This window comes from Somniosus microcephalus, unplaced genomic scaffold (genome assembly GCF_052327205.1).
Source record: "Somniosus microcephalus isolate GS21.2 unplaced genomic scaffold, FLI_Smic_1.0 unresolved_chr6, whole genome shotgun sequence".
Lineage (NCBI taxonomy): Eukaryota > Metazoa > Chordata > Chondrichthyes > Squaliformes > Somniosidae > Somniosus > Somniosus microcephalus.
The window spans coordinates 2,388,350-2,412,732 of record NW_028225184.1 but is presented as its reverse complement, the minus strand read 5'-3'; the positions used below and the strand labels follow the sequence as shown (position 1 = coordinate 2,412,732).

The 24,383-nt window shown below is 45.0% G+C and overlaps 1 protein-coding gene across 1 annotated transcript in view; it reads left to right on the top strand.

The window, feature by feature from the left end:
* The first annotated feature begins 608 nt into the window (after nucleotides 1-608).
* LOC147086912 (putative G protein-coupled receptor 139) overlaps nucleotides 609-24,383 on the top strand; it is a 37,684-nt gene continuing 13,909 nt past the window's right edge. The window contains exon 1 of the mRNA XM_085978095.1: nucleotides 609-986. Within this exon, the coding sequence (XP_085834221.1) occupies nucleotides 806-986 (181 nt within the window). The 5' untranslated portion in view covers nucleotides 609-805. The remainder of the gene's footprint in view (nucleotides 987-24,383) is intronic.

Here is a 24,383-nt window from a genome sequence, read left to right as displayed (position 1 = left end):
TGTTTTCAGTCCATTAGCCAATGTCAGATCAGCGCTACCATTTCCCCTTTGGTCCTAACCACTCTATTCAATGGCACATTATCAACCCCATTTTTAAATTCCATATACACAACAGCAACCACACTATGCCCTTCAAACATTTCCGTTACTTCATCAAATAACTCAATCAGGTTTGCCAGACACATCTCTCTGTTAAGATATCCATGCTGGTTGTCATTTATTAACCTATGATTTTTCCAAGTGTCATATAATTTTCTCCAGGAGTATGGCCTCTAGAAGTCTCCCCACCACCGATGTAAGGCGGACTGGCCTGTAGTAAAAGCGTTTATCACCCTCCTTTTTTAACAAGGTGTAACATTTGCAACACTCCATTCCTCTGGCACAACTCCCATATCCAAGGAGGCTTCAAAGATTCTGGCCGGATCCTGCGCTATTTCCACCGCTCCTTCCCTCAGCAACTCTCATACATCCCATCAGGACCAGGGAAATGTTCTACTTTGCTGTGGTATAAGAATTGCGGGATGGACAGGGGTTAATTGAAGCTGTTTGTTCAGTGATTGTAATTAATGTTAGTCTCCAAGGGCTAAGTCAAGGTGTTTGTTCAGTGACTGCAATGAATGTCAGTCTCTGTGGACTCAAATTGTATCAGTGCAGGGTTTCCCTCTTCTATTAATAAGGGTCTCCTTTCAATGTGTTATCCCATAGTGCCAGTGAGAGCATCACCTCCAACATTAACAGTTATCAGCACGCTGCTCCACAGAGAGGGACTCGGAATCTGAGAATAGTATATTGGAATGTTGCAACAATGGGTCGGAATCTGAGAGCAGTAAATTGGAATGTTACAACAATCGGCAGGAGTTTCATTTGGGAGTTTGACGTTCTTGCTGCATATTATGATGGACTACCATTAGACTATCGGATACAGTTGGCACTTCAGATTATTCAATATATTTACTATCCACTCCTTGCTGCTGTTGTTGTTCCTGGTAAGTCTCTCTATCCAGCTATTCTATTAACCATATTTTACTGTATTAATGTTCATGCCATTTACTCTCCCTCCTTGCTGCGACTGTTATTCCAGGTAAGTCTCTGAATTCAGCTATTAACTCTACAAACCTTTGCCAACTGTATTACTGTTCTTGTGAGCTACTCTCTCATCTTTGCTGCTGTTGGTGTCCCTGGTAATTCTCTATATCCAGCAATTTGATCTGTAAACCACGTTTTACTGAATTACTGTTTTTGTCATTTAAATCTTGGGAAGAAGAAAGCCATTTTCTTCGGTCCTCGTCATAAACTCCTTCCTCTATCTACCAACTCAGTCCTCTTCCCTGGCCAATGTCTGAGGCTGAACCAGACAGTTCGCAACCTCGCCGTTCTCTTTGAACCTGAGATGAGCTCCGACTTGATATCCTATGAATCACCAGACCAGCCTACTACCACCTCCATAATATCATCTGTCTCCGTGCTTCCACTGCATAAACCCTCACCTGTGCCTGTGTTAATCCTGACTCGACTATTCCAATACTCCACTGGCCGGCCTCCCAGTTACAAGCATCCATAAACTAGGGCTCATCCAAAACTCTGCTGCCCATATCCTAACTAGCATAAGTCCCGTTCACCCATCACCCCTGTGATCACTGACCTACATTGGTTCCCGATCCGGCAATACCTCGATTTTAATATTCTAATCCATGTGTTCAAAGCCAACAATGGCCTCACCCCTCCAATTAGTCCCATTCCCTGCTCTTTTCCCATAGTCCTGCAAAGTGCTCCCCTTCAAGTATTATCCAATTCCCCTTTTAAATTTAATATCTTCCCCTCTCTACCTCTCCCAGTCTTTCTGTCTCTATTTTTTATTTCTATCCTTCACTCTATCTCTCTCCCTCTTGTCTCTCTCTGTCTCTTGCTCATAGTATCCTAGAATAGTACAGCACAGAAGGAGGCCATTCGACCCATCGTGTCCATGCTGTCAATTTGAAAGTGCTATCTAATTAGACCTATTCTTTAGCCAGAGCCCTGTAGTTCATTTTCCCTTCAACTAAATATCAAATTCCCTTTCAAAAGTTGCTGCTGAATTTGCTTCCATCACATTTTCAGACAGTGCATTTCAGATCAGAACAACTCACTGCATAAAGAAAGTTCTTCACATCTCTCCTCTGGTTCTTTTCCAAATACCTTTATTCTGTGTCCTCTGTTTACCCACCATTCTTCCACTGGAAACAGACTTACTTACTCTATCAAAACCCTTCATGATATTGAACATCTGTATTAAATCTCCCCTTATGAAAAAGGACAAGGATAGACGAGGAAAAAGGTTCTCAGTTGGGGAAAGGATAATTTTACTAAGCTGAGATGTGATTAGCAAAAGTGAACTGGAAACAGCTACTTGACGGGAAATCAGTGTCTGAGCAGTGGGAGGCATTCAACGAGGAGATAGTGAGGGTTCATGGCAAATATGTTCCCACAAATCAACAGGGTGGGCCTCCCAAATCCAGAGTCCCCTGGATGTCACGAGGCATACAGGGCAGGTTAAGGGGAAAAGGGAAGAGTTTGTCAGTATCCAGGAGCAAAATAAGACAGAAATCCCAGAGGAGTATAGAGATCGCAGGGGTTCAATTAAAAAATGAAATTAGGAAAGCACAGAGAGGGCATCAAAGATATTGACAAGTAAAATCAAGGAAAACCCAGAGATGTTTTATGAATGAATAAAGAGCATGAAGATAACTGAAGACAGAATACAGCCTATTAGAGACCAAAATGGTGGAGGCAGGAGTCGTGGGATTCGTCCTTAATAAATACATTGCGTCTGACTTCACAGCAGAAGTGATGACGCTGACATTGTAGTTGAGGAGGAGTCTGAAATATTAGATGATATAAATATAGTGAGAGAAGAAATGTAAAAGAGCTTAGCATCTTTGAAAGTAGACAATTTCCAGGCCCGGATGAAATGTATCACAGACTGTTAAGACCGGCAACAGAGGAAACAGCATAGGATCAGACCATCATTTTCTAATCCTCTGTGGCTACTGGCATGCCGTCAGAGGAATGGAGTAATTCTTATTCTCTACAGTTGTTTAAAACGGGAGAAAGGGATAGACCAATTACAGCCCAGTCAGCCTGAATTCGGTGCAGGAAAAATTATTGGAAAAATCTGACAGTCAGTATAAATCGGCATTTAGAAAGGCATGGCACAATCAAGGACTGTCAGTATGGATTTGTTAAGGGAAGGTCTTGTCTGAGTAACTTGATTAAATTTTTCGAGGAAGTATCGAGGAGGGTCGATGAGGGCAGTCTATTTGCTGTAGTCTGTATAGATATTAGCAAGGCCTTTGATAAGAGCCCGAATGACAGGTTGGTCAAAAAAGTAAAAGCTCATGGCATCCAAGGGAAAGTGGCAAGTTGGGTACAAAAATTGGCTCATTGGCAGGAAGCAAAGGGTAATGGTCGACGGGGATTTTGTGACTCGAAGGCTGTTTCCAGTGGAGTTCCACAAGGCTCAGTACTGGCTCCCATACTTTTTGTGGTATCTATCAATGATTTAGACTTCAATGTAGGGCGCATGATTAAGAAGTTTGCAGATGATACAAAAATTGGCTGTGTTGTTGATAGTGTGGAAAAAAGTTGTAGCCTGCAGGAAGATATCAGTGGTCTGGTCAGGTGGGCAGAAACTTGGCAAATGGAATTCAATTTGGATATGTGTGAGGTAATACATTTGGGGAGGGCTTATAGGACAAGACAATACACAATAAATGGCAGGATACTGAGAAGTGTAGAGGAACAGGGGGACCTTGAAGCGCATCTCCACAGATCTCTGAAAGTAGCAGACCATTTAAACAGGGTGGGTAAGAAGGTATACTGGATACTTTGCTTTATTAATCGATGCATAGAATATAACAGAAGGTAGGTTATGCAAGAATTGTATAAAACACCAGTTAGGTCAGAGCTAGAGTATTCTTTACAGTTCTGGCCATCATATTACAGGAACGATGTGATTCCACTGGAGAGGGTACAGAGGAGATTTACGACTTTGTTGCCAGGACTGGGGAATTTTAGTTAAGAGGAAGATTGTATAGTACCTGGTTATGCACTTGAAGGGTTGTAACCTGCAAGGCTGTGGACCAAGAGCTAGAAAGTGGCATTAGGCTGGAGAGCTCTTTTGCAGCCATCGTGAACACGATGGGTTGATTGGCCTCCTTCTGTGCTGTAAAGGTCTATGATTCTTAACATTCGCTGCTCTAAAAAAGAACAATCCCAGCTTCTCCAGTCTCTCCTGGTAACTGAAATCCCATATCCTTTGTACAATTCTGGTAAATCTCCTCTACACCTTCTCTAATCCTTGAACTGCTGGCAAAAGTGTGTTTCTTAGAATTCGACACAATATTAAAGCAGGGGCCTAACCAGTGATTTGGAAAACGGTAGCCTTTCTTCCAGAATTTTGTTATCTTTGCCTCAGTTTGTAAAGCCAAGGCCTGCATTTATTAACAGATGTCGCAAATTGTCCTGCCACCCTCAAAGATTGGAATAAGTACACCCCAGGTCTCTCTGATCGTGCACTCCCTTTAAAATTGTACAGTTTAGCTTATATTACATCATCTAGAGCCATCTTTTGTTTCTTACCTTGTCCCATTACCTCTCCTTTTGCCTTACACAATCATCGCTTCTGTCAGTCAATCTCTCCTGTCTTCCATCTATCACAGACCTCCCCTTTGTTCTTTCTGCCCCTCCTCCCTGCCCCTGCTTAAAATATCTCTTCCTTAACTTTTTCCAGTTCTGTCGAAAGGTTCGACACGCAACGTTGATCCTTTATCTCTCTCCTCGATGCAGGCTGACCTGCTGAGTGTTTCCAGCATTTTCTATTATTATTTCAGATTTCCAACATCTGCAGTATTTTGCTATTGTAATAGTGGCAAATGGTTGTTTTTCAGTAGCTGGGAAGCATACAGTGGTGTCCACCAGGGGTTCCTGTTCAGACCACTGGTCTGTTATGTACATCAATGACAATGACTTGGGTACACACCACATAATTTCAAAGTTTGCAGATGTCAGGAAACGCATAAATGTTAATAAACGGTGAGAAGGACAGTAAAATACATCAGGAGGGCACAGACAGTCTGGTGAAACGGGCAGAATAATGACAGATAAAATTTAACACAGAGAAGGGTGAAGTGATACATTTTGGCAGGAACTGGAAAAAGTTAAGGAAGAGATATTTTAAGCAGGGGCAGGGAGGAGGGGCAGAAGGAACAAAGGGGAGGTCTGCGATAGGATGGAAGACAGGAGAGATTGACTGACAAAAGGGATGATTGTGTAAGGCAAAAGGAGAGGTAATGGGACAAGGTAAGAAACAAAAGATGGCTCTAGATGATGTGTGAATGATGATGGCAGCAACATTAACAGCTTCCTTGTGAGGAAACAAAAGAAAAATATCTATGTAAAGAAATACAGGGGCTGATTTATAGTCTGAAATTGTTGAAGTCGCTGTTAAGTCCAGAAGGCTGCAAAGTGCCTAATAGAATGATGAGGTGCTGTTACTCGAGCTTACTGTGGTTGACACGGCCCTTGACCGTGAGCGGTCCATTTCCCACACTTCTGCTCTCACCCCTTCCCCTCCCTCCCACAAGCATGATAGAGCGACCCTTGCCCTCAGCTTTCACCCCACCAGGCTGCACATTCAGCGGATCATCCTCCTCCATTTCCGCCACCTCCAGCGTGATTCCACCACCAAACACATCTTCCCCTCACATCCCCTTTCGGCATTCCGAACGGACCACACCCTCTGCGACACCCTGGTCCACTCCTCTATCACCCACAACACCCCTTCCCCTTTGCCCGACACCTTCCCATGAAAGCACAGGAGATGCAACACCTGCCCTTTTATCTCCTCCCTTCGAACTGTCCAGGGCCCTATACATTCCTTCCAGTGTAAGCAGCAATTTAATTGTACTTCTTACAATTTAGTTTACTGTATTCGCTGCTCACGATGCGGTCTCCTCTACATTGGGGAGACCAAACGCAGATTGGGTGACTGCTTTGCCGAACACCTCCATTCAGTCCGTAAGGGTGACCCCGAGCTTCCTGTTGCCTGCCACTTTAATTCACCGCTCCACACCCACTCTGATCTCTCCATCCTCGGACTCTTACACTGTTCCAATGATGTTCAACTTAAGCTTGAGGAACAGCACCTCATCTTGCTATTAGGCTCTTTACAGCTTTCTGGAATTAACATCGAGTTCAACAATTTCACACTATAAAGCGGACCCTGTATTTCTTTATATTTATTTCTCTTGTTTGCTCACATGGTAGCTTTTAATGTTGCTGCCATCATCATTCACGCATCGTCTGGAGCTATATTTTGTATCTTATCTTGTCCCATTACCTTTCCTTTTTCCTAGCACCATCATGCCTTTTGTCAGTCAATCCCTCCTGCCTTCCATCCTATCACAGACCTTCACTTTGTTCTTTCTGACCCTCCTCCCTGCCCCTGCTTGAAAATCTCTCTTCCCTAACATTTTCCAGTTCTGACGAGGGGTTCGACCCGCAACGTTGACTCTGTTTCTCTCTCACTCCATGCTGCCTGACCTGCTTAGTGTTTCCAGCATTTTCTGTTGTTATTTCATTTAACACTACTCTCTGATTTCTGTCGCTTATCCAATTTCCGAGACATGTTGCCACTGACTTTTTAATCCCATAGGCTTCAATGTTGGTATTATGTGGTACTTTATCGGACGCCTTTTGATGGATAGGCAAATTGAGAAAGTATAGGCAGTAGCAATCATAGCATCATAGAATCATAGAACTGGTGGGCCAATTTGTGTTGCCGCCCCGCTCTGATCACAGGCCTCACCTGGGTTCAATCAGTGAATAACAAAATCATTGAATTTAATCCTATTTTATTATTTCTATCTATTTGTTCTCAGCCAATGGGTGATGCTGTCAAGGCCAATATTACTTGCCCATCCCTAGTTACCCATGAGAAAATGGTGGGCCTCCAGCTTGAGCCACTGCAGTCCGTGCAGTGAAGATCCTCCCACAATATTGTTACTGAAGGAATTTCAGGCTTTCGACCCAGTGATGATGAAGGAACAGTGATACATTTGAAGGGTTTGGTAGCATAGTGGTTATGTTGTTGGCTAGTAAACCAGATGCCAGGACGAAAGAACAAGAACTCAAATCCCATCAGCTGGGGAATTTTAATTCAATTATTTAGACAAATCTGGAATAAAAAGCTAGTGTCAGTAATGGTGACCATGAAACTACTGGACTATTGCAAACATCCATCTGGTTCACTAATGGCCTTTAGGGAAGGAAATCTGCCGTCCTTACCCGGTCTGACCGAAATGTGACTCCAGACTCACTGCAATGTGTTTGACTCGTATCTGCCCTCTCAAAGGGCCTAGAAAACCACTCAGTTGTATGAGGCGGCTCACCACCACCTTCTCAAAGTAACTAGGGATGGACAATAAATGAAGGCCTTGCCAGCGGTGCCAACATCCCGTGAATGCATAAAACAAATCTAAGACTGGATACTGTGTGCCTTGGGGTTGATGGTGTTCTGTGCTACAGTCCGAGTCGAATATTAACCCTTCCTCTGTGCCTCTTGTCCCCTTGATGCCAATTGCAGACAACATCTGTGGCCCTGGGGGTGAAACGTACTTACAGTTAAATCAGAAGCATAAACAAACTAGAGGCAAAAATTTTACTGAACACTTGGCAATGAGCTGATACCAGGCTGATACCAGGAATGGCGGGAATGACCTATGAGGAGAGACTATGTAGTTTAGGGATGTACACACTGGAGTTTAGAAGATTGAGAGGGGACCTCATAGAAGTGTATAAAATTCTGACAGGTCTAGACAGACTGGATGCAGAAGGAATGTTTCCCTTGGCGGGTGAGAACAGAACTAGAGGACATAATTTAAGGATAAGGGCTAAACCATTTAGGACAGAGATGAGGGGGAATTTCTTCACTCAGAGAGTGGTGAACCTGTGGAACTCATTGCCACAGTGGGCAGTGTACGCCAGCTCATTAAATATATTTAAGAGGGAATTAGATATATTTCTACGGGCAAAAGGGGTTAAGGGTTACGGAGAGAAGGCGGGGACGGGATACTGAATTAAAGGATCAGCCATGATCTCATTAAATGGCGGAGCAGGCACGAAGGGCCGAATGGCCTACTCCTGCTCCTATCTTCTATGTATCTATGTATCTATGAGCTGGGGCTGAACACGTGGAGGAGAATATTAATAACGAGGCATTCCCGGACTGGGGGCCAATGTAGGTCAGCGAGCACAGGGGTGAATCTGGTTATTCTTATTTAGATAAAATTCAATTAACACACAAACAAGAGGGCAGAGCCGCAGCCACTGACACAGAAATACTCACACAAGCTTTTTAAAGAGGCCAGACGAGTCACACAGTCTTTTTAAAGAGACAGGACCAGTCACACTGTCTTTTTAAAGAGATAGGACCAGTCACACAGTCTTTTTAAAGAGACAGGACCAGTCACACAGTCTTTTTAAAGAGACAGGACCAGTCACACAGGCTTTATATAGAGACAGGACCAGTCACACAGGCTTTATAAAGAGACAGGACCAGTCACACAAGCTTTTTAAAGAGACAGGACCAGTCACACAGGCTTTATAAAGAGACAGGACCAGTCACACAGTCTTTTTAAAGAGACAGGACCAGTCACACAGTCTCTTTAAAGAGACAGGACCAGTCACGCAGGCTTTATATAGAGACAGGACCAGTCACACAGGCTTTATAAAGAGACAGGACCAGTCACACAGGCTTTATATAGAGACAGGACCAGAAACACAGGCTTTATAAAGAGACAGGACCAGTCACACAGTCTTTTTAAAGAGACAGGACCAGTCACACAGTCTCTTTAAAGAGACAGGACCAGTCACGCTGGCTTTATATAGAGACAGGACCAGGCACACAGGCTTTATAAAGAGACAGGACCAGTCACACAGGCTTTTTAAAGAGACAGGACCAGTCACACAGGCTTTATAAAGAGACAGGGCCAGTCACACAGTCTTTTTAAAGAGACAGGACCAGTCACACAGGCTTTTTAAAGAGACAGGACCTATCACACAGGCTTTATATAGAGACAGGACCAGTCACACAGGCTTTATATAGAGACATGACCAGTCACACAGGCTTTTTAAAGAGACAGCACCAGTTACACAGGCTTTATAAAGAGACAGGACCAGTCACACTGGCTTTTTAAAGAGACAGGACCAGTCACACAGGCTTTATAAAGAGACAGGACCAGAAACACAGGCTTTATAAAGAGACAGGACCAGTCACACAGGCTTTATAAAGAGACAGGACCAGTCACACAGGATTTTTAAAGAGACAGGACCAGAAACACAGGCTTTATAAAGAGACAGGACCAGTCACACAGGCTTTATAAAGAGACAGGACCAGTCACACAGGCTTTATAAAGAGACAGGTCCAGTCACACAGGCTTTATAAAGAGACAGGACCAGTCACACAGTCTTTCTAAAGAGACAGGACCAGTCACACATACTTTTTATAGAGACAGGACCAGACACACAGTCTTTCTAAAGAGACAGGACCAGTCACACAGTCTTTTTATAGAGACAGGACCAGACACACAGTCTTCCTAAAGAGACAGGACCAGTCACACAGTCTTTTTATAGAGACAGGACCAGTCATACAGTCTTTTTATAGAGACAGGACCAGTCACACAGTCTTTTTAAAGAGACTGGACCAGAAACACAGGTTTTATAAAGAGACAGGATCAGTCACACAGGCTTTATAAAGAGACAGGATCAGTCACACAGGCTTTGTAAAGAGACAGTACCAGAAACACAGGCTTTATAAAGAACATAAGAACATAAGAACATAAGAACATAAGAAGTAGGAGCAGGAGTAGGCCAATCGGCCCCTCGAGGTTGCTCCGCCATTCAATAAGATATTGGCTGATCTGATCCTAACCACCAATCCACTATCACAGAACCATCTCCTGAGTCTAACAGAATTAGACACACGAAATAGGAGCAGGATCAGGCTACATGGCCCCTGGGCCCGCTCCGCTACCCACAGGGCCATGACCGATCCGAACCTAGACTCATGTCCAAATTCCTGCCCGCTCCCCGTAACCCTTAATTCCCTTTACTTCTAGGAAACTGTCTGTTTCTGTTTTAAATTTATGTAATGATGTAGCTTCTACAGGTGATTTATCCGCCTTGAGTCCCATTATTTTACCGAGTACCGCTTCCCCTTTAGCCCCCTGTTTGTCCAGTGTTGGGATATTCTTAGTGTCTTCTACTGTAAAGACTGATGTAAAATATTCATTCAGTGTTCTTGCCATCTCCATATTTCCCACCATTAATTTCCCGGTCTCATCCTCTAAGGGACCAACATTTACTTTAGCCACCCTTTTTCTTTACATATAACTATAAAAACTATAAAGAGACAGGACCAGACACACAGGCTTTAAAAAGAGGCAGGACCAGAAACACAGGCTTTATAAAGAGACAGGACCAGACACACAGGGCTAGAAATTCAGTACGCTTTGCACCCAGTTTTCACCCAAAGAGGGCTTTTGCGCCACTTGCTGAGCTTTCGCCGATATTCAGCGCTGCGGTAATGGCGGCGTTAGCCAGTAGCGCAGCGCCACCACCGATGATGTCATCGCTGTGCGCAGTGCCCCGCTACCACCCCGCTACCGGCCCGACCGCCATATTTAGTTGCGGCCGCCTCTTCCGTAGCGGCCGCAAACAGCGATCAGAAAACGGGGCCGTCCTGTAGCCTTAGTGGGGCGCTTTAAGGTGGAGGTGCGGCTGGCCGCTTTTTCGGCGGCCGCCTGCCCGCACCTCCTTCCCCGGCCTCCTCCACCCCCCCCCCGCGGCATTGCCAGCTGCTTTCCGCGAACCCGGCACTTCTCCGTGGCGCCGGGCTCATTTGCCGGCACTATCCAGCGGCGATCTCCCCATTGCAGGCACCTCCCCCTTAAGAGAAGGAGGAGGCCTGCAGTACCGCAGCCTGCCGCTCCGCAGCGGGTGGCGCAGCGGCGCCTAGAGCGCTGAAATTCAGTTTCAGCGCCCCAAGCGGGGGCGGGCACACCCTGGAATAGCACCCGGTTCCGAATTGGGGCGCAAAAACTGAATATCTGACGGGCGCAACTGGCTCCACGGTCAGCGCTAACTTTTGGGCACATGCCAGCTGGCGGGCCCAAAGTGAATCTCTAGGCCACAGTCTTTATAAAGAGACAGGACCAGACACACAGGCTTTATAAAGAGACAGGACCAGACACACAGGCTTTATAAAGAGACAGGACCAGAAACACAGGCTTTATAAAGAGACAGGACCAGAAACACAGGCTTTATAAAGAGACAGGACCAGTCACACAGGCTTTATAAAGTGACAGGACCAGTCACACAGGCTTTATAAAGAGACAGGACCAGTCACACAGGCTTTATAAAGAGACAGGACCAGAAACACAGGCTTTATAAAGAGACAGGACCTGAAACACAGGCTTTATAAAGAGACAGGACCAGTCACACAGGCTTTTTATAGAGACAGGACCAGTCACACAGGTTTTATAAAGAGACAGGACCATAAAAACAGGCTTTATAAAGTGACAGGACGAGAAACACAGGCTTTATAAAGAGACAGGACCAGACACACAGGCTTTATAAAGAGACAGGACCAGAAACACAGGCTTCATAAAGAGACAGGGCGAGAAACACAGGCTTTATAAAGAGACAGGACCAGAAACACAGGCTTTATAAAGAGACAGGACCAGACACACAGGCTTTATAAAGAGACAGGACCAGTCACACAGTCTTTTTAAAGAGACAGGACCAGTCACACAGGCTTTATAAAGAGACAGGACCAGAAACACAGGCTTTATAAAGAGACAGGACCCGTCACACAGGCTTTATAAAGAGACAGGACCAGTCACACAGTCTTTTTAAAGAGACAGGACCAGTCACACAGTCTTTATAAAGAGACAGGACTAGAAACACAGGCTTTATAAAGAGACAGGACCAGACACACAGGCTTTATAAAGAGGCAGGACCAGTCACACAGTCTTTTTAAAGAGACAGGACCAGTCACACAGTCTTTATAAAGAGACAGGACCAGACACACAGGCTTTATAAAGAGACAGGACCAGAAACACAGGCTTTATAAAGAGACAGGACCCGTCACACAGGCTTTATAAAGAGACAGGACCAGTCACAAAGGCTTTATAAAGAGACAGGACCAGTCACACAGGCTTTATAAAGAGACAGGACCAGAAACACAGGCTTTTTAAAGAGACAGGACCAGAAACACAGGCTTTATAAAGAGACAGGACCAGTCACACAGGCTTTATAAAGAGACAGGACCAGACACACAGGCTTTATAAAGAGACAGGACCAGTCACATAGACTTTATAAAGAGACAGGACCAGACACACAGGCTTTATAAAGAGAAAGGACCAGTCACATAGACTTTATAAAGAGACAGGACCAGTCACACAGGCTTTATAAAGAGACAGGACCAGTCACACAGGCTTTATAAAGAGACAGGACCAGTCACACAGGCTTTATATAGAGACAGGACCAGACACACAGGCTTTATAAAGAGACAGGACCAGTCACACAGGCTTTATATAGAGACAGGACCAGACACACAGGCTTTATAAAGAGACAGGACCAGACACACAGGCTTTATAAAGAGACAGGACCAGAAACACAGGCTTTATAAAGAGACAGGACCAGAAACACAGGCTTTATAAAGAGACAGGACCAGTCACACAGGCTTTATAAAGTGACAGGACCAGTCACACAGGCTTTATAAAGAGACAGGACCAGTCACACAGTCTTTTTAAAGAGACAGGACCAGTCACACAGTCTTTTTAAAGAGACAGGACCAGTCACACAGGCTTTATAAAGAGACAGGACCAGAAACACAGGCTTTTTAAAGAGACAGGACCAGAAACACAGGCTTTATAAAGAGACAGGACCAGTCACACAGGCTTTATAAAGAGACAGGACCAGACACACAGGCTTTATAAAGAGACAGGACCAGTCACATAGACTTTATAAAGAGACAGGACCAGACACACAGGCTTTATAAAGAGAAAGGACCAGTCACATAGAATTTATAAAGAGACAGGACCAGTCACACAGGCTTTATAAAGAGACAGGACCAGTCACACAGGCTTTATAAAGAGACAGGACCAGTCACACAGGCTTTATATAGAGACAGGACCAGACACACAGGCTTTATAAAGAGACAGGACCAGTCACACAGGCTTTATATAGAGACAGGACCAGACACACAGGCTTTATAAAGAGACAGGACCAGACACACAGGCTTTATAAAGAGACAGGACCAGAAACACAGGCTTTATAAAGAGACAGGACCAGAAACACAGGCTTTATAAAGAGACAGGACCAGTCACACAGGCTTTATAAAGTGACAGGACCAGTCACACAGGCTTTATAAAGAGACAGGACCAGTCACACAGGCTTTATAAAGAGACAGGACCAGAAACACAGGCTTTATAAAGAGACAGGACCAGAAACACAGGCTTTATAAAGAGACAGGACCAGTCACACAGGCTTTTTTAGAGGCAGGACCAGTCACACAGGTTTTATAAAGAGACAGGACCAGAAAAACAGGCTTTATAAAGTAACAGGACCAGCCACACAGGCTTGTTAAAGAGACAGGACCAGTCACACAGGCTTTATAAAGAGACAGGACCAGAAACACAGGCTTTATAAAGAGACAGGACGAGAAACACAGGCTTTATAAAGAGACAAGACCAGACACACAGGCTTTATAAAGAGACAGGACCAGTCACACAGTCTTTTTAAAGAGACAGGACCAGTCACACAGGCTTTATAAAGAGACAGGACCTGAAACACAGGCTTTATAAAGAGACAGGACCCGTCACACAGGCTTTATAAAGAGACAGGACCAGTCACACAGTCTTTTTAAAGAGACAGGACCAGTCACACAGTCTTTATAAAGAGACAGGACCAGAAACACAGGCTTTATAAAGAGACAGGACCAGACACACAGGCTTTATAAAGAGACAGGACCAGTCACACAGTCTTTTTAAAGAGACAGGACCAGTCACACAGTCTTTATAAAGAGACAGGACCAGACTCACAGGCTTTATAAAGAGACAGGCCCAGAAACACAGGCTTTATAAAGAGACAGGACCCGTCACACAGGCTTTATAAAGAGACAGGACCAGTCACACAGGCTTGATAAAGAGACAGGACGAGTCACACAGGCTTTATAAAGAGCCAGGACCAGTCACATAGGCTTTATAAAGAGACAGGACCAGAAACACAGTCATTATAAAGAGACAGGACCAGTCACATAGACTTTATAAAGAGACAGGACCAGTCACATAGACTTTAGAAAGAGACAGGACCAGTCACATAGACTTTAAAAAGAGACAGGACCAGTCACATAGACTTTATAAAGAGACAGGACCAGTCACACAGGCTTTATAAAGAGACAGGACCAGAAACACAGGCTTTTTAAAGAGACAGGACCAGAAACACAGGCTTTATAAAGAGACAGGACCAGAAACACAGGCTTTATAAAGAGACAGGACCAGTCACACAGGCTTTATAAAGAGACAGGACCAGACACACAGGCTTTATAAAGAGACAGGACCAGTCACACAGGCTTTATAAAGAGACAGGACCAGACACACAGGCTTTATAATGAGACAGGACCAGTCACATAGACTTTATAAAGAGACAGGACCAGTCACACAGGCTTTATAAAGAGACAGGACCAGTCACACAGGCTTTATAAAGAGACAGGACCAGACACACAGGCTTTATAAAGAGACAGGACCAGACACACAGGCTTTATAAAGAGACAGGACCAGAAACACAGGCTTTATAAAGAGACAGGACCAGTCACATAGACTTTATAAAGAGACAGGACCAGTCACACAGGCTTTATAAAGAGACAGGACCAGTCACATAGACTTTATAAAGAGACAGGACCAGTCACACAGGCTTTATAAAGAGACAGGACCAGAAACACAGGCTTTATAAAGAGACAGGACCAGTCACACAGGCTTTTTAAAGAAACAAACGCTGCAAATGAAACGGCCTAGAAATTGCTCTCGGGCGGTGGTTTAAAACAGGCGGTATCAGACCCGAAATTCTGATTGGAATTTATCGGCCATCAGATCTGTCCTTACAGATTCTCAGTCCATTAATGTTCATTCACAGGTTCTAATATTGAACTGAATATGGCCCCTTAGAACCTGCTTATTTTGCTTACATTAATTCGTACTATGTGTACTTGTCCTTAATATAGAGAAATGTTTAATAAAGTTATTAGAATTAGTAGGTTCTTGCCCACATGTCATCCCTCTGTCTACAGATAGTAATGTATAACACTTTTGACGTGTGCCTTATAGGTATTGGAGATAATTTGGGGAGTCAGCAGGGGAGTTATTCACCACAGAATTCCCAGCCTCTGACCTGCTGTAGTAGCCACGACATTTATGTGGCTGGTCCAGTGAGTCTCTGATCAATGGCGACTCCTAGGATTTTGATGTTGGAGGATTCATAAGAACATAATAAGTAGGAGTAGGAGTGGATCATTTTGCACCCCGAGCCTGCTCCGCCATTCAATAAAATCCTGGCTGAACTGATCTTGGTCTCAACATCACTTCATTTTCCACTCCAAATAACTCTTGACTCCATTATCTTTCAAAAATCTGTCTATCTCCACCCAAAATATATTCAATGACTCAGCCTCCCCAGGTCTCGGTGGTAGAGATGCCATTGACTGTCAAGTGGAAGAGGTTAGATTCCCTCTTGTTGGAGGTGGTCATTGTCCGCCACTTGTGTGGGGAGAATTTACCATAATGACACCAGGGATGAGGGATTTCAGTTATGTAGGGAGTGGGGAGTGGGGAGACAAGAAATGCTGGGATTGTTCTCCTTATAGCAGAGAGGTTTAGTGGGAGATTTGAATAGTGTTCAAAATGATGAGGGGTTTTGATACAGTAAGCATGGAGAAACTGTTTCCACTACTTGCCTTGTCATTACCAAAAGGAAAGGACACAGAAAAAAATAATCGGTGAAAGAAACAGAGAGCAGAAGAGAGAACTTTGGTCACACGGTGAGTTGTTATGATCTGGAATGAACTCTGAAAGTCTGGTGGAAGCAGATTCAGTGGGCTCAGGTAATAGCACTCTCAACTCTAAGTCAGAAGGTTGTGGGTTGAAGTCCCACTCCAGCCATTTGAACACAAAAATCGAGGCTAACACTGCAATGCAGTACTGAGGGATCGCTGCAGTGTTGAAGAGGCAGTATTGAGGGAGCATTGCATTGTCGGAAGGGACGTTTTTTGGATGTGACGTTAAACCGTGGCCCCGTCTGTTCTCTAAGGTGAACGTAAAAGTTCCCATGGAAATACATCGAAGCAAAGCAGCAGAGTTAACCCAGTGTTCTGACAAATATTTATCTCAATCAACATCACCAAAGGAGATTATCTGGTCATTATCACATTGTTGTTCGTGGGAGCTTGCTGTGCACAATTTGGCTGCTACGTTTCCTGCAGCAGTGGCTACACTTCAAAAGCACTTCATTGGCTGTAAAGCGTTTTGGGACATCTTAAGATCTTGAAAAACGCTACATAAATGCAATTCTCTCTTTCTTAACTGTAAGTTACAAAAGGTAATTGAATATATACTTGAAAATGAGACAACATCAGGGCTATGTGGAAACGGCTCAATTTTTCATTACCATTCACGACATGATATGACAGCTTTAAAATAATCTGATCTGTTGGTTGTGGGATCACTTGGCTCTGTCCCATTTCATCCACTGAGCACGATGGTAGTGGCATATGATATGATGGAGGGTGTCCTCGGGGTGAAGGCGAGACTATTCTCCACAAATATTATGCAGTGGTCAGTCCTACTAATATCGTCATGGACAGATGTATATGCGATAGGTAGGTTGGTGAGGACGAGGTCAGTCAGGCTGTGCTCTCATCTTGGTTCTCCCACCACCTGCCACAATCCCAGTCTAACAGCTGCGTTTTTCAGGGATTGGTTAATGATGATATTTCCGAGCCACTCTTGGTGATGGACATTGAGCTTTACCCTCTCCCGACCCAGAGTGTATTTGTATCCTTTCTGCACTCGGTTTCCAGCATGAACATGCGCTGAGTCATCAGCTGAGGGAGGGCGGTAGGGGGTAATCAGCAGGAAGTGACCTTACCATGTCTGACTGGAAGAAATACGACTGAATTATGTACTTAGTCAATGTTGAGGACCCGAAGGGTTTCTCCCTCCCAACTGTAGATCCCTGTGCCTCCACCTCTATTCGGTCTGTGCAGACCCTGGGACGGTGATGAGGGAGTCGGAAATATTGACTGATAGGAATTATTCTGTGAGTAAGACTATGCGAGAATTCAATATTTCCAGAGGGTTTAATGGACTATTGAGATGCATACAGGGTATTTATCTCATTGGTTAATGTTTGAAGCATTTTCTTTTGATTCCTTCGTATCAGTCCTTTGCTCCTGTTAATCTTTCTTCCCCTCAGTCAAACACCACCACATGTTTGTGTGGTTAAGGTCACTCTTTATAAACTTGCTGTTCTTGTTCTTGTCCTAGTTTCAGACAAGATAGAAATGAAATGGGAATCAAATTCCTGAACTGAGGCGGGGGCAGTAAAATCTATGCAACCTCGAAATTAAATCTCAGGATTTAGGTGGCTGCAGTGTAAACTAGGCAGCCCAGGGAATGAAATTCCCGGAATGAGGCTGGAGCAGAGCTATCTAGGTGGCCCTGGGAATGAAATTCCTCGACTGAGGCGGGAGCAGGAAAATATAGTCAGCCTGAAGAACAACATTCCTGAACTGAGGCTGGAGCAGTGTAATCTTTGCTGTCCTGGGAATGTAATTCCTGGATTGAGGAAGGAGCAGTGTAAACTAGGTGGCTCTAACAATTACATTCCTGGATTGAGGAGGGAGCACTTTAAACTAGATGGCTCTGCTAATGAAATTCCTAGGTTGATGTGGGAGCAGTGTAAACTAGGTGGCCCTGTCAATGAAATTCCTAGATTGAAGCGGGAGCAGTGTAATCTAGGTGGCTCTGACAATGAAATTCCTGGATTGAGGTGGGAGCAGTGTAAACTAGGTGGCTCTGGCAATGAAATTCCTAGATTGAGGCTGGAGCAGTGTAAACTAGGTGGCTCTGGCAATGAAATTCCTAGATTGAGGAGGGAGCAGTGGAATCTAGGTGGCTCTGGCAATGAAATTCCTGGATTGAGGCGGGAGCAGAGTAAACTAGGTGGCTCTGGCAATGAAATTCCTGGATTGAGGCTGGAGCAGTGTAATCTAGGTGGCCCCGGCAATGAAATTCCTGGATTGAGGCTGGAGCAGTGTAAACTAGGTGGCCCCGGCAATGAAATTCCTGGATTGAGGCTGGAGCAGTGTAATCTAGGTGGCCCCGGCAATGAAATTCCTGGATTGAGGCTGGAGCAGTGTAATCTAGGTGGCCCCGGCAATGAAATTCCTGGATTGAGGCTGGAGCAGTGTAATCTAGGTGGACCTGGCAATGAAATTCCTGGATTGAGGCGGGAGCAGTGTAAACTAGGTGGACCTGGCAATGAAATTCCTGGATTGAGGAGGGAGCAATGTAAACTAGGTGGCCCTGGCAATTAAATTCCTAGATTGAGGCGGGAGCAATGTAAACTAGGTGGCCCTGGCAATGAAATTCCTGGATTGAGGCGGGAGCAGTGTAAACTAGGTGGCCCCGGCAATTAAATTCCTGGATTGAGGAGGGAGCAATGTAAACTAGGTGGCCCTGGCAATTAAATTCCTAGATTGAGGCGGGAGCAATGTAAACTAGGTGGCCCTGGCAATGAAATTCCTGGATTGAGGCGGGAGCAGTGTAAACTAGGTGGCCCCGGCAATTAAATTCCTGGATTGAGGCGGGAGCAATGTAAACTAGGTGGCCCTGGCAATGAAATTCCTGGATTGAGGTGGGAGCAATGTAAACTAGGTGGCCCTTGGAAGGAAATTCCTGGGTTGAGGCGGGAGCAATGTCATGTAGATGAGTAAATGTAAGAAGTCACACAACACCTGGTTATAGTCCAACAGTTTTATTTGAAGTCACAAGCTTTCGGAGCGCTGCTCCTTCGTCAGGTGAAGTGAAGAGATGCATATAGATACAGCTTATATAGTCAGAGAATAATGTCAGATGTTTACAGGTAATCTTTCTAACTGCCATTTATCAAACCTCGGCAGAGAGATAATCACAGCAATTAAAGGTGTGAATGGTGTCCAAACAGGTCAGTCAGGAAAACATTACATCAACGAACAATGAGGTGGTGTCACTAAGGGTCAAATGTTGCAGATGCTGGGGTCTGTGTGAAAAACAATAAAACAGACAAAAAACTTTTTTTCTGCTGGAAATCACAGCAGGTCAGGCCGCATCTGTGTAGAGAGAACAAGCCAACAACGACTCGAGTCTGGATGACCCTACGTCAGGTGGGGTTACATGTAGCGTGACATGAACCCAAGATCCCGGTTCAGGCCGTCCTCATGGGTGCGGAACTTGGCTATCAGTTTTTGCTCGACGATTTTGCGTTGTCGTGTGTCTCAAAGGCCACCTTGGAGAATGCTTACCCGAAGATCGGAGGCTGAATGTCCTTGACTGCTGAAGTGTTCCCCGACTGGGAGGGAACACTCCCGCCTGGCGATTGTTGCACGGTGTCTGTTCATCCGTTGTCACAGTGTCTGCATGGTCTCGCCGATGTACCATGCTCCGGGGCATCCTTTCCTGCAACGTATGAGGTAGACAACATTGGCCGTGTCACATGAGTATGTACCATGTACCTGGTGGGTGGTGTCCTCACGTGTGATGATGGTATCTGTGTTGATGATCTGGCATGTCTTGCAGAGGTTGCTGTGGCAGGGTTGTGTGGTGTCGTGGTCGCTGTTCTCCAGAAAGCTGGGTAATGCTCCTAGAAGTGGTCATTCTTCTCTCCCACCCCCCGTGCAGCTGATCCCCCAGTGGTGCCATGGCCTTTTCTCTGGCTGCTCTTCCCAGTGGAGCCATCACCACCACAAGTTTCCAGAACTGTGAACCAGTTAGTGAGCGAGATGCACTCTGGGGTTTCCTGCCCTACCTGCCTGGTCCTCATACTCTGTCTGCTGGTCACCAATTCCCTCTCTGCCTGCACACTCTGAGGCTGTGGGGTGACCACTTCTAGGAGCATGCTTTCCAAGTATTTCTCTGCCTCCATGATGCACTGTAGTGACTCCAGCTGCCGCTCAAGCTCCAAACACGGAGCTCAGGTTGATGCAGTTGGCGACACTTCCTGCACATGTGGTCGTCTAGGCCATAAGAAGCATCCAGGATATCCCACATGCACACGATGTGCAAATGACAGTACTGAGCTACCCTGCCATGCCTCTATTTACCAGTCTATTGGGATAATTTCGCAGAAATAAACTTAAAACTTTACAAGAAACTCTCAAAAGCTTCTCACCAATCAGCACCTCCCTCTTTTAGATGGGCTATGAACTACGTCTGTCTGATGGTCACCCATTCCCTCTCTGTCTACACAGTCTTAAGCTGCCGGGTGACCACCACCTGAAACGTGCTATCCACGTAGCTCTCAGCCTACAGATGGACCGCACTGTCATCAGCGGCTTCTCAAGCTCCAAAATTTGTGGGAAGTGTCCTGGGATTCCCAAATGGCACAGGATGTGCACTCCACGTTACTGAGGTGCCGGCTCATGCCTCTACTTAATTGACTATTAATTAACTTAACAGAATTAAACTCAAGACTTAAAAAAGTCATCATCTACTCACCATTTCTTGTTTCAGCATCTTTCCTTGTGCTGACGTCACTTACCTCGCTCCCTTATGCTCGCTCCCGGCTCCGGGTTCTCTGGCCTACCTTTATCTGCAGCTGCCCCTCTCATTCTCTCCTCCTCCCCCCTCTGCCCCTAATTCCTACTCTCTCCAAATTCACAACCATAGCACTCTGTTTAGAAGCACTCCTTTTAGGATCACTCTGTGCAGGCCACTGAAAAAAATGGATTTCCACAAAACTTGTTCTATGATTTACTCCATACCAGGATTTCAGGATCAAAAAAATAACAATCAATGAATTGCCCTAAACGACAGGATCTTAGAGCTGATACCACTGATGGAACGATGTGACTCACCTACATGGTGTGGAGATGCCAGAGTTGGACTGGGGTGGACAAATGTAAGAAGTCACACAACACCAGGTTATAATCCAACAGCTTTAATTGAAGTCACAAGCTTTCGGAGTGCTGCTCCTTCGTCAGGTGAAGTGGAGAGAGTGCCAGGATGTCACTGAGCGGCTGAAGAACATTCTGAGTGGGGACGGTAAACAGCCAGACGTCATTGTCCATATTGGCACTAACGAAATAGGCAGAAAGAGAGATGAGGTCCTGCAGGCAGACGAAAGGGAGCTAGGAAAGAGATCAATAGGCAGGGCATCAAAGGTAGCAATCTCTGGATTACTCGCAGTGCCAAGTGCTAGCGCCTACAGGAATAGGAGGATAGAACAGATGAATCCGTGGCTGGAGAGGTGATGCAGGAGGAAGGGCTTTAGATTCCCGAGGCATTGGGATCCTTTCTGGGGAAGGTGGGAACTGTACAAGCTGGACGGGTTACAACTCAACGGAGACGGGACCAATATTCTCGCGGGGAGGTTTGCTAGTGCTGTTGGGGAGGGTTTAACCTAGCTTGGCAGGGGGGTGGGCACCAGCATATAGGAGTAGAAAAGAGGAATAAGGTGCATAAAGCAGTGAGTGTGTTTGTTAGTACAAGAAAAGAAAGTAGTGTTAGAGGCAGAAGTAGTATTATATTAGATAGGAACAGACTAAGAAAATTTACAATAAATCGAAAAATGGGTCTAGAATGCATGTACATAAACGCATAAGGTGTGGTGAATAAGTTTGGTGAGCTACAAGCCCAATTAGCAGTGTGGCAATATGATGTTGTGGCAATAACGCAAATGTGGCTTAAAAACGATGAGGACTGGGCACTTCATATTCAAGGGTACAAGGTGTTCAGAAAAGATAGAGAAATAAAAAAAGGGAGGTGGGGTGGCAGTGCCGATTAAGGAAGACATTGTAGTGTTGCAAAGGGAGGATGTTCTTGAGGGGACAAGGACAAAATCCATTTGGTTAGAGCTGAGGAGCAAAAAGTGTATGATCACGCTAGGGGGGGTATTCTATAGGCCTCCAAATAGTGAGAGGGAGGTAGAGGAGTGAATCTGCAGGGAAAGCACAGAGATATGCAAGAGCTAGTGCATGCTGATATTGGGGAGCTTTAATTACCCAAACATCGATTGGGATAATGCTAGGGTAAAGTGAAATGAGAGGGAGGATTTTCTGAAATGTGTTCAGGATAAATTCCTTAACCAGTATATTCTTGGCCCAACTAGAAAGGAGGCATTGCTGGATCTGGTGCTGGGGAAAGAGGTGGTCCAGCTCGACCAAGTGACTATGGGAGAACACTTTGGCACGTGTGATCATCGTATCATAAGAATTAGATAAGCAATGGAGAGGAGAAAGGAACAATCTAGAGTGGACCTTCTAAACTGGAATAGGGCTAACTTCAATGGGATGCGAAAGGATCTAGCCAGGGTAAAATGGAACCAAAGACTGAAAGGAAAAACTGTAACAGAACAATGGGTGATCTTTAAGGAGGAGATGTTCCAAGTACAGGCTAGGTACATTCCAATAAGAGGTAAGGGTAAGGGAACCAATGCAAGGGCTCTTTGGATGGCGAGGGAGACAGAGACGACGATGAAACAAAAAAGGAGGGTGTGTGATTCATGTCAGTTTAAATCTTCAAGGGAGAACCACACCAAATACGTTAAGTTGAGAGGGGAAGTGAAGATGAAAATAAAATTGGCAAAGAGGGAATATGAGAGTAGAATGGCAGTAAACATAAAAGGGAACCCAAAAATCTTCTGCTGGAATGAAAATAGCAAGCGGGTAGTAAGAGGCGGGGTGGGGCCAATTAAGGACAAAGAAGCTGATATATGCTTAGACACGCAGGGCAAGTCTAGAATACTCAATGGCCCAGAACTTGGTGTCGGGGGCTTGCCGCGCGTGCAAGCCCCCGGTGTGCACTTACCCGGTGCGCCGACATCTGAAACCTGGCCTGCAGTGGATTTCCTGTCAGTGGCCCGGTTCTGATGTCGGCGCGCTGTGCTAACCTGACCCAGCGGCGTAGTTAGTGCAATGTGCCGGCTGGGATCAGGTGAGCACTGTTCAGCCAATCAGGGGAGGGGAAACTTCATTCATAAGTTTGAGAGTAAGAACTGTCAAACTCATGAGAAGTACTGCACCCCAAAACACTACTTAAACTTTAAATACATTTTTTTAAACACCCCAATCATTAAATTAAGTATAAATAAGTTTTTAAAAATAATTTAAACAATAATTTTTTTTTTGAAAAAAGTAAATTTTTAATAATAAGGGTCTAAAACTAAACTTACGTTATTGTAGATTCTTTAAAATAATAAACCTGTGGAAAAAAAAATTCTAAATTGCACTAAAACACAACTTACCTGTAAAAATAAATACTTACATGTGCTTTTTACAAGCATAAAGAGCGGAGGCATTTACACATGCGCAATTTCCCCAAAACAGAGGAAATCCAAGACGCATGCGCTGCCCCCTACAGCGCACGCACTAGCCTCTTCACCTCTTGGGTGAGAGGAGAGGAAATGCCGGTTTTCAGCGCATGCGCTGTGCATGCTGAAAACCGGCATTTCCTCCGGCCAGACGCGTGAGTACCCCTTCCGTACTCACCCGTTTGGGGAGGATTTACTGCCCCATTGAATACTTTGTATCGGTGTTTACAAAGGAGGTGGATGCCGTCAAAAAATCGGTAGTTGTGGAAAAGGTAGCAGCAACGGACGGGGTAAAAATAGATACACAGGATGTATTAGAAAGGCTGGGTTTGTTTAGTGTAGATAAGTCGACTGGTCCAGATGGCTTGCATCCCAGGTTGCTAAGGGAATTGGGGGATGAGATAACGGAAGGGCTTGCCATAATTTTCCAATCTTCCCTAGATGCGGGGGAGGTGCCCGAGGATTGGAAAGTGGCAAAAATGACACCACTGTTCAAGAAAGGGTGTAAGGACAGTCCTAGTAACTACAGGTCGGTCAGTTTAACAGCAGTGTTGGGTAAAGGTTTAGAAACAATAATCAAGAAAAAAATTAACGGGCATTTGGAGAGGTTTAAGCTAATTAAGGAAAGCCAACCCAGATTTGTGAAAGCCAGATCGTGTTTGACTAATCTAAATTAATTTTTTGACAAAGTAACAGGGAGGATTAATGAAAGGAATGCAATGGAT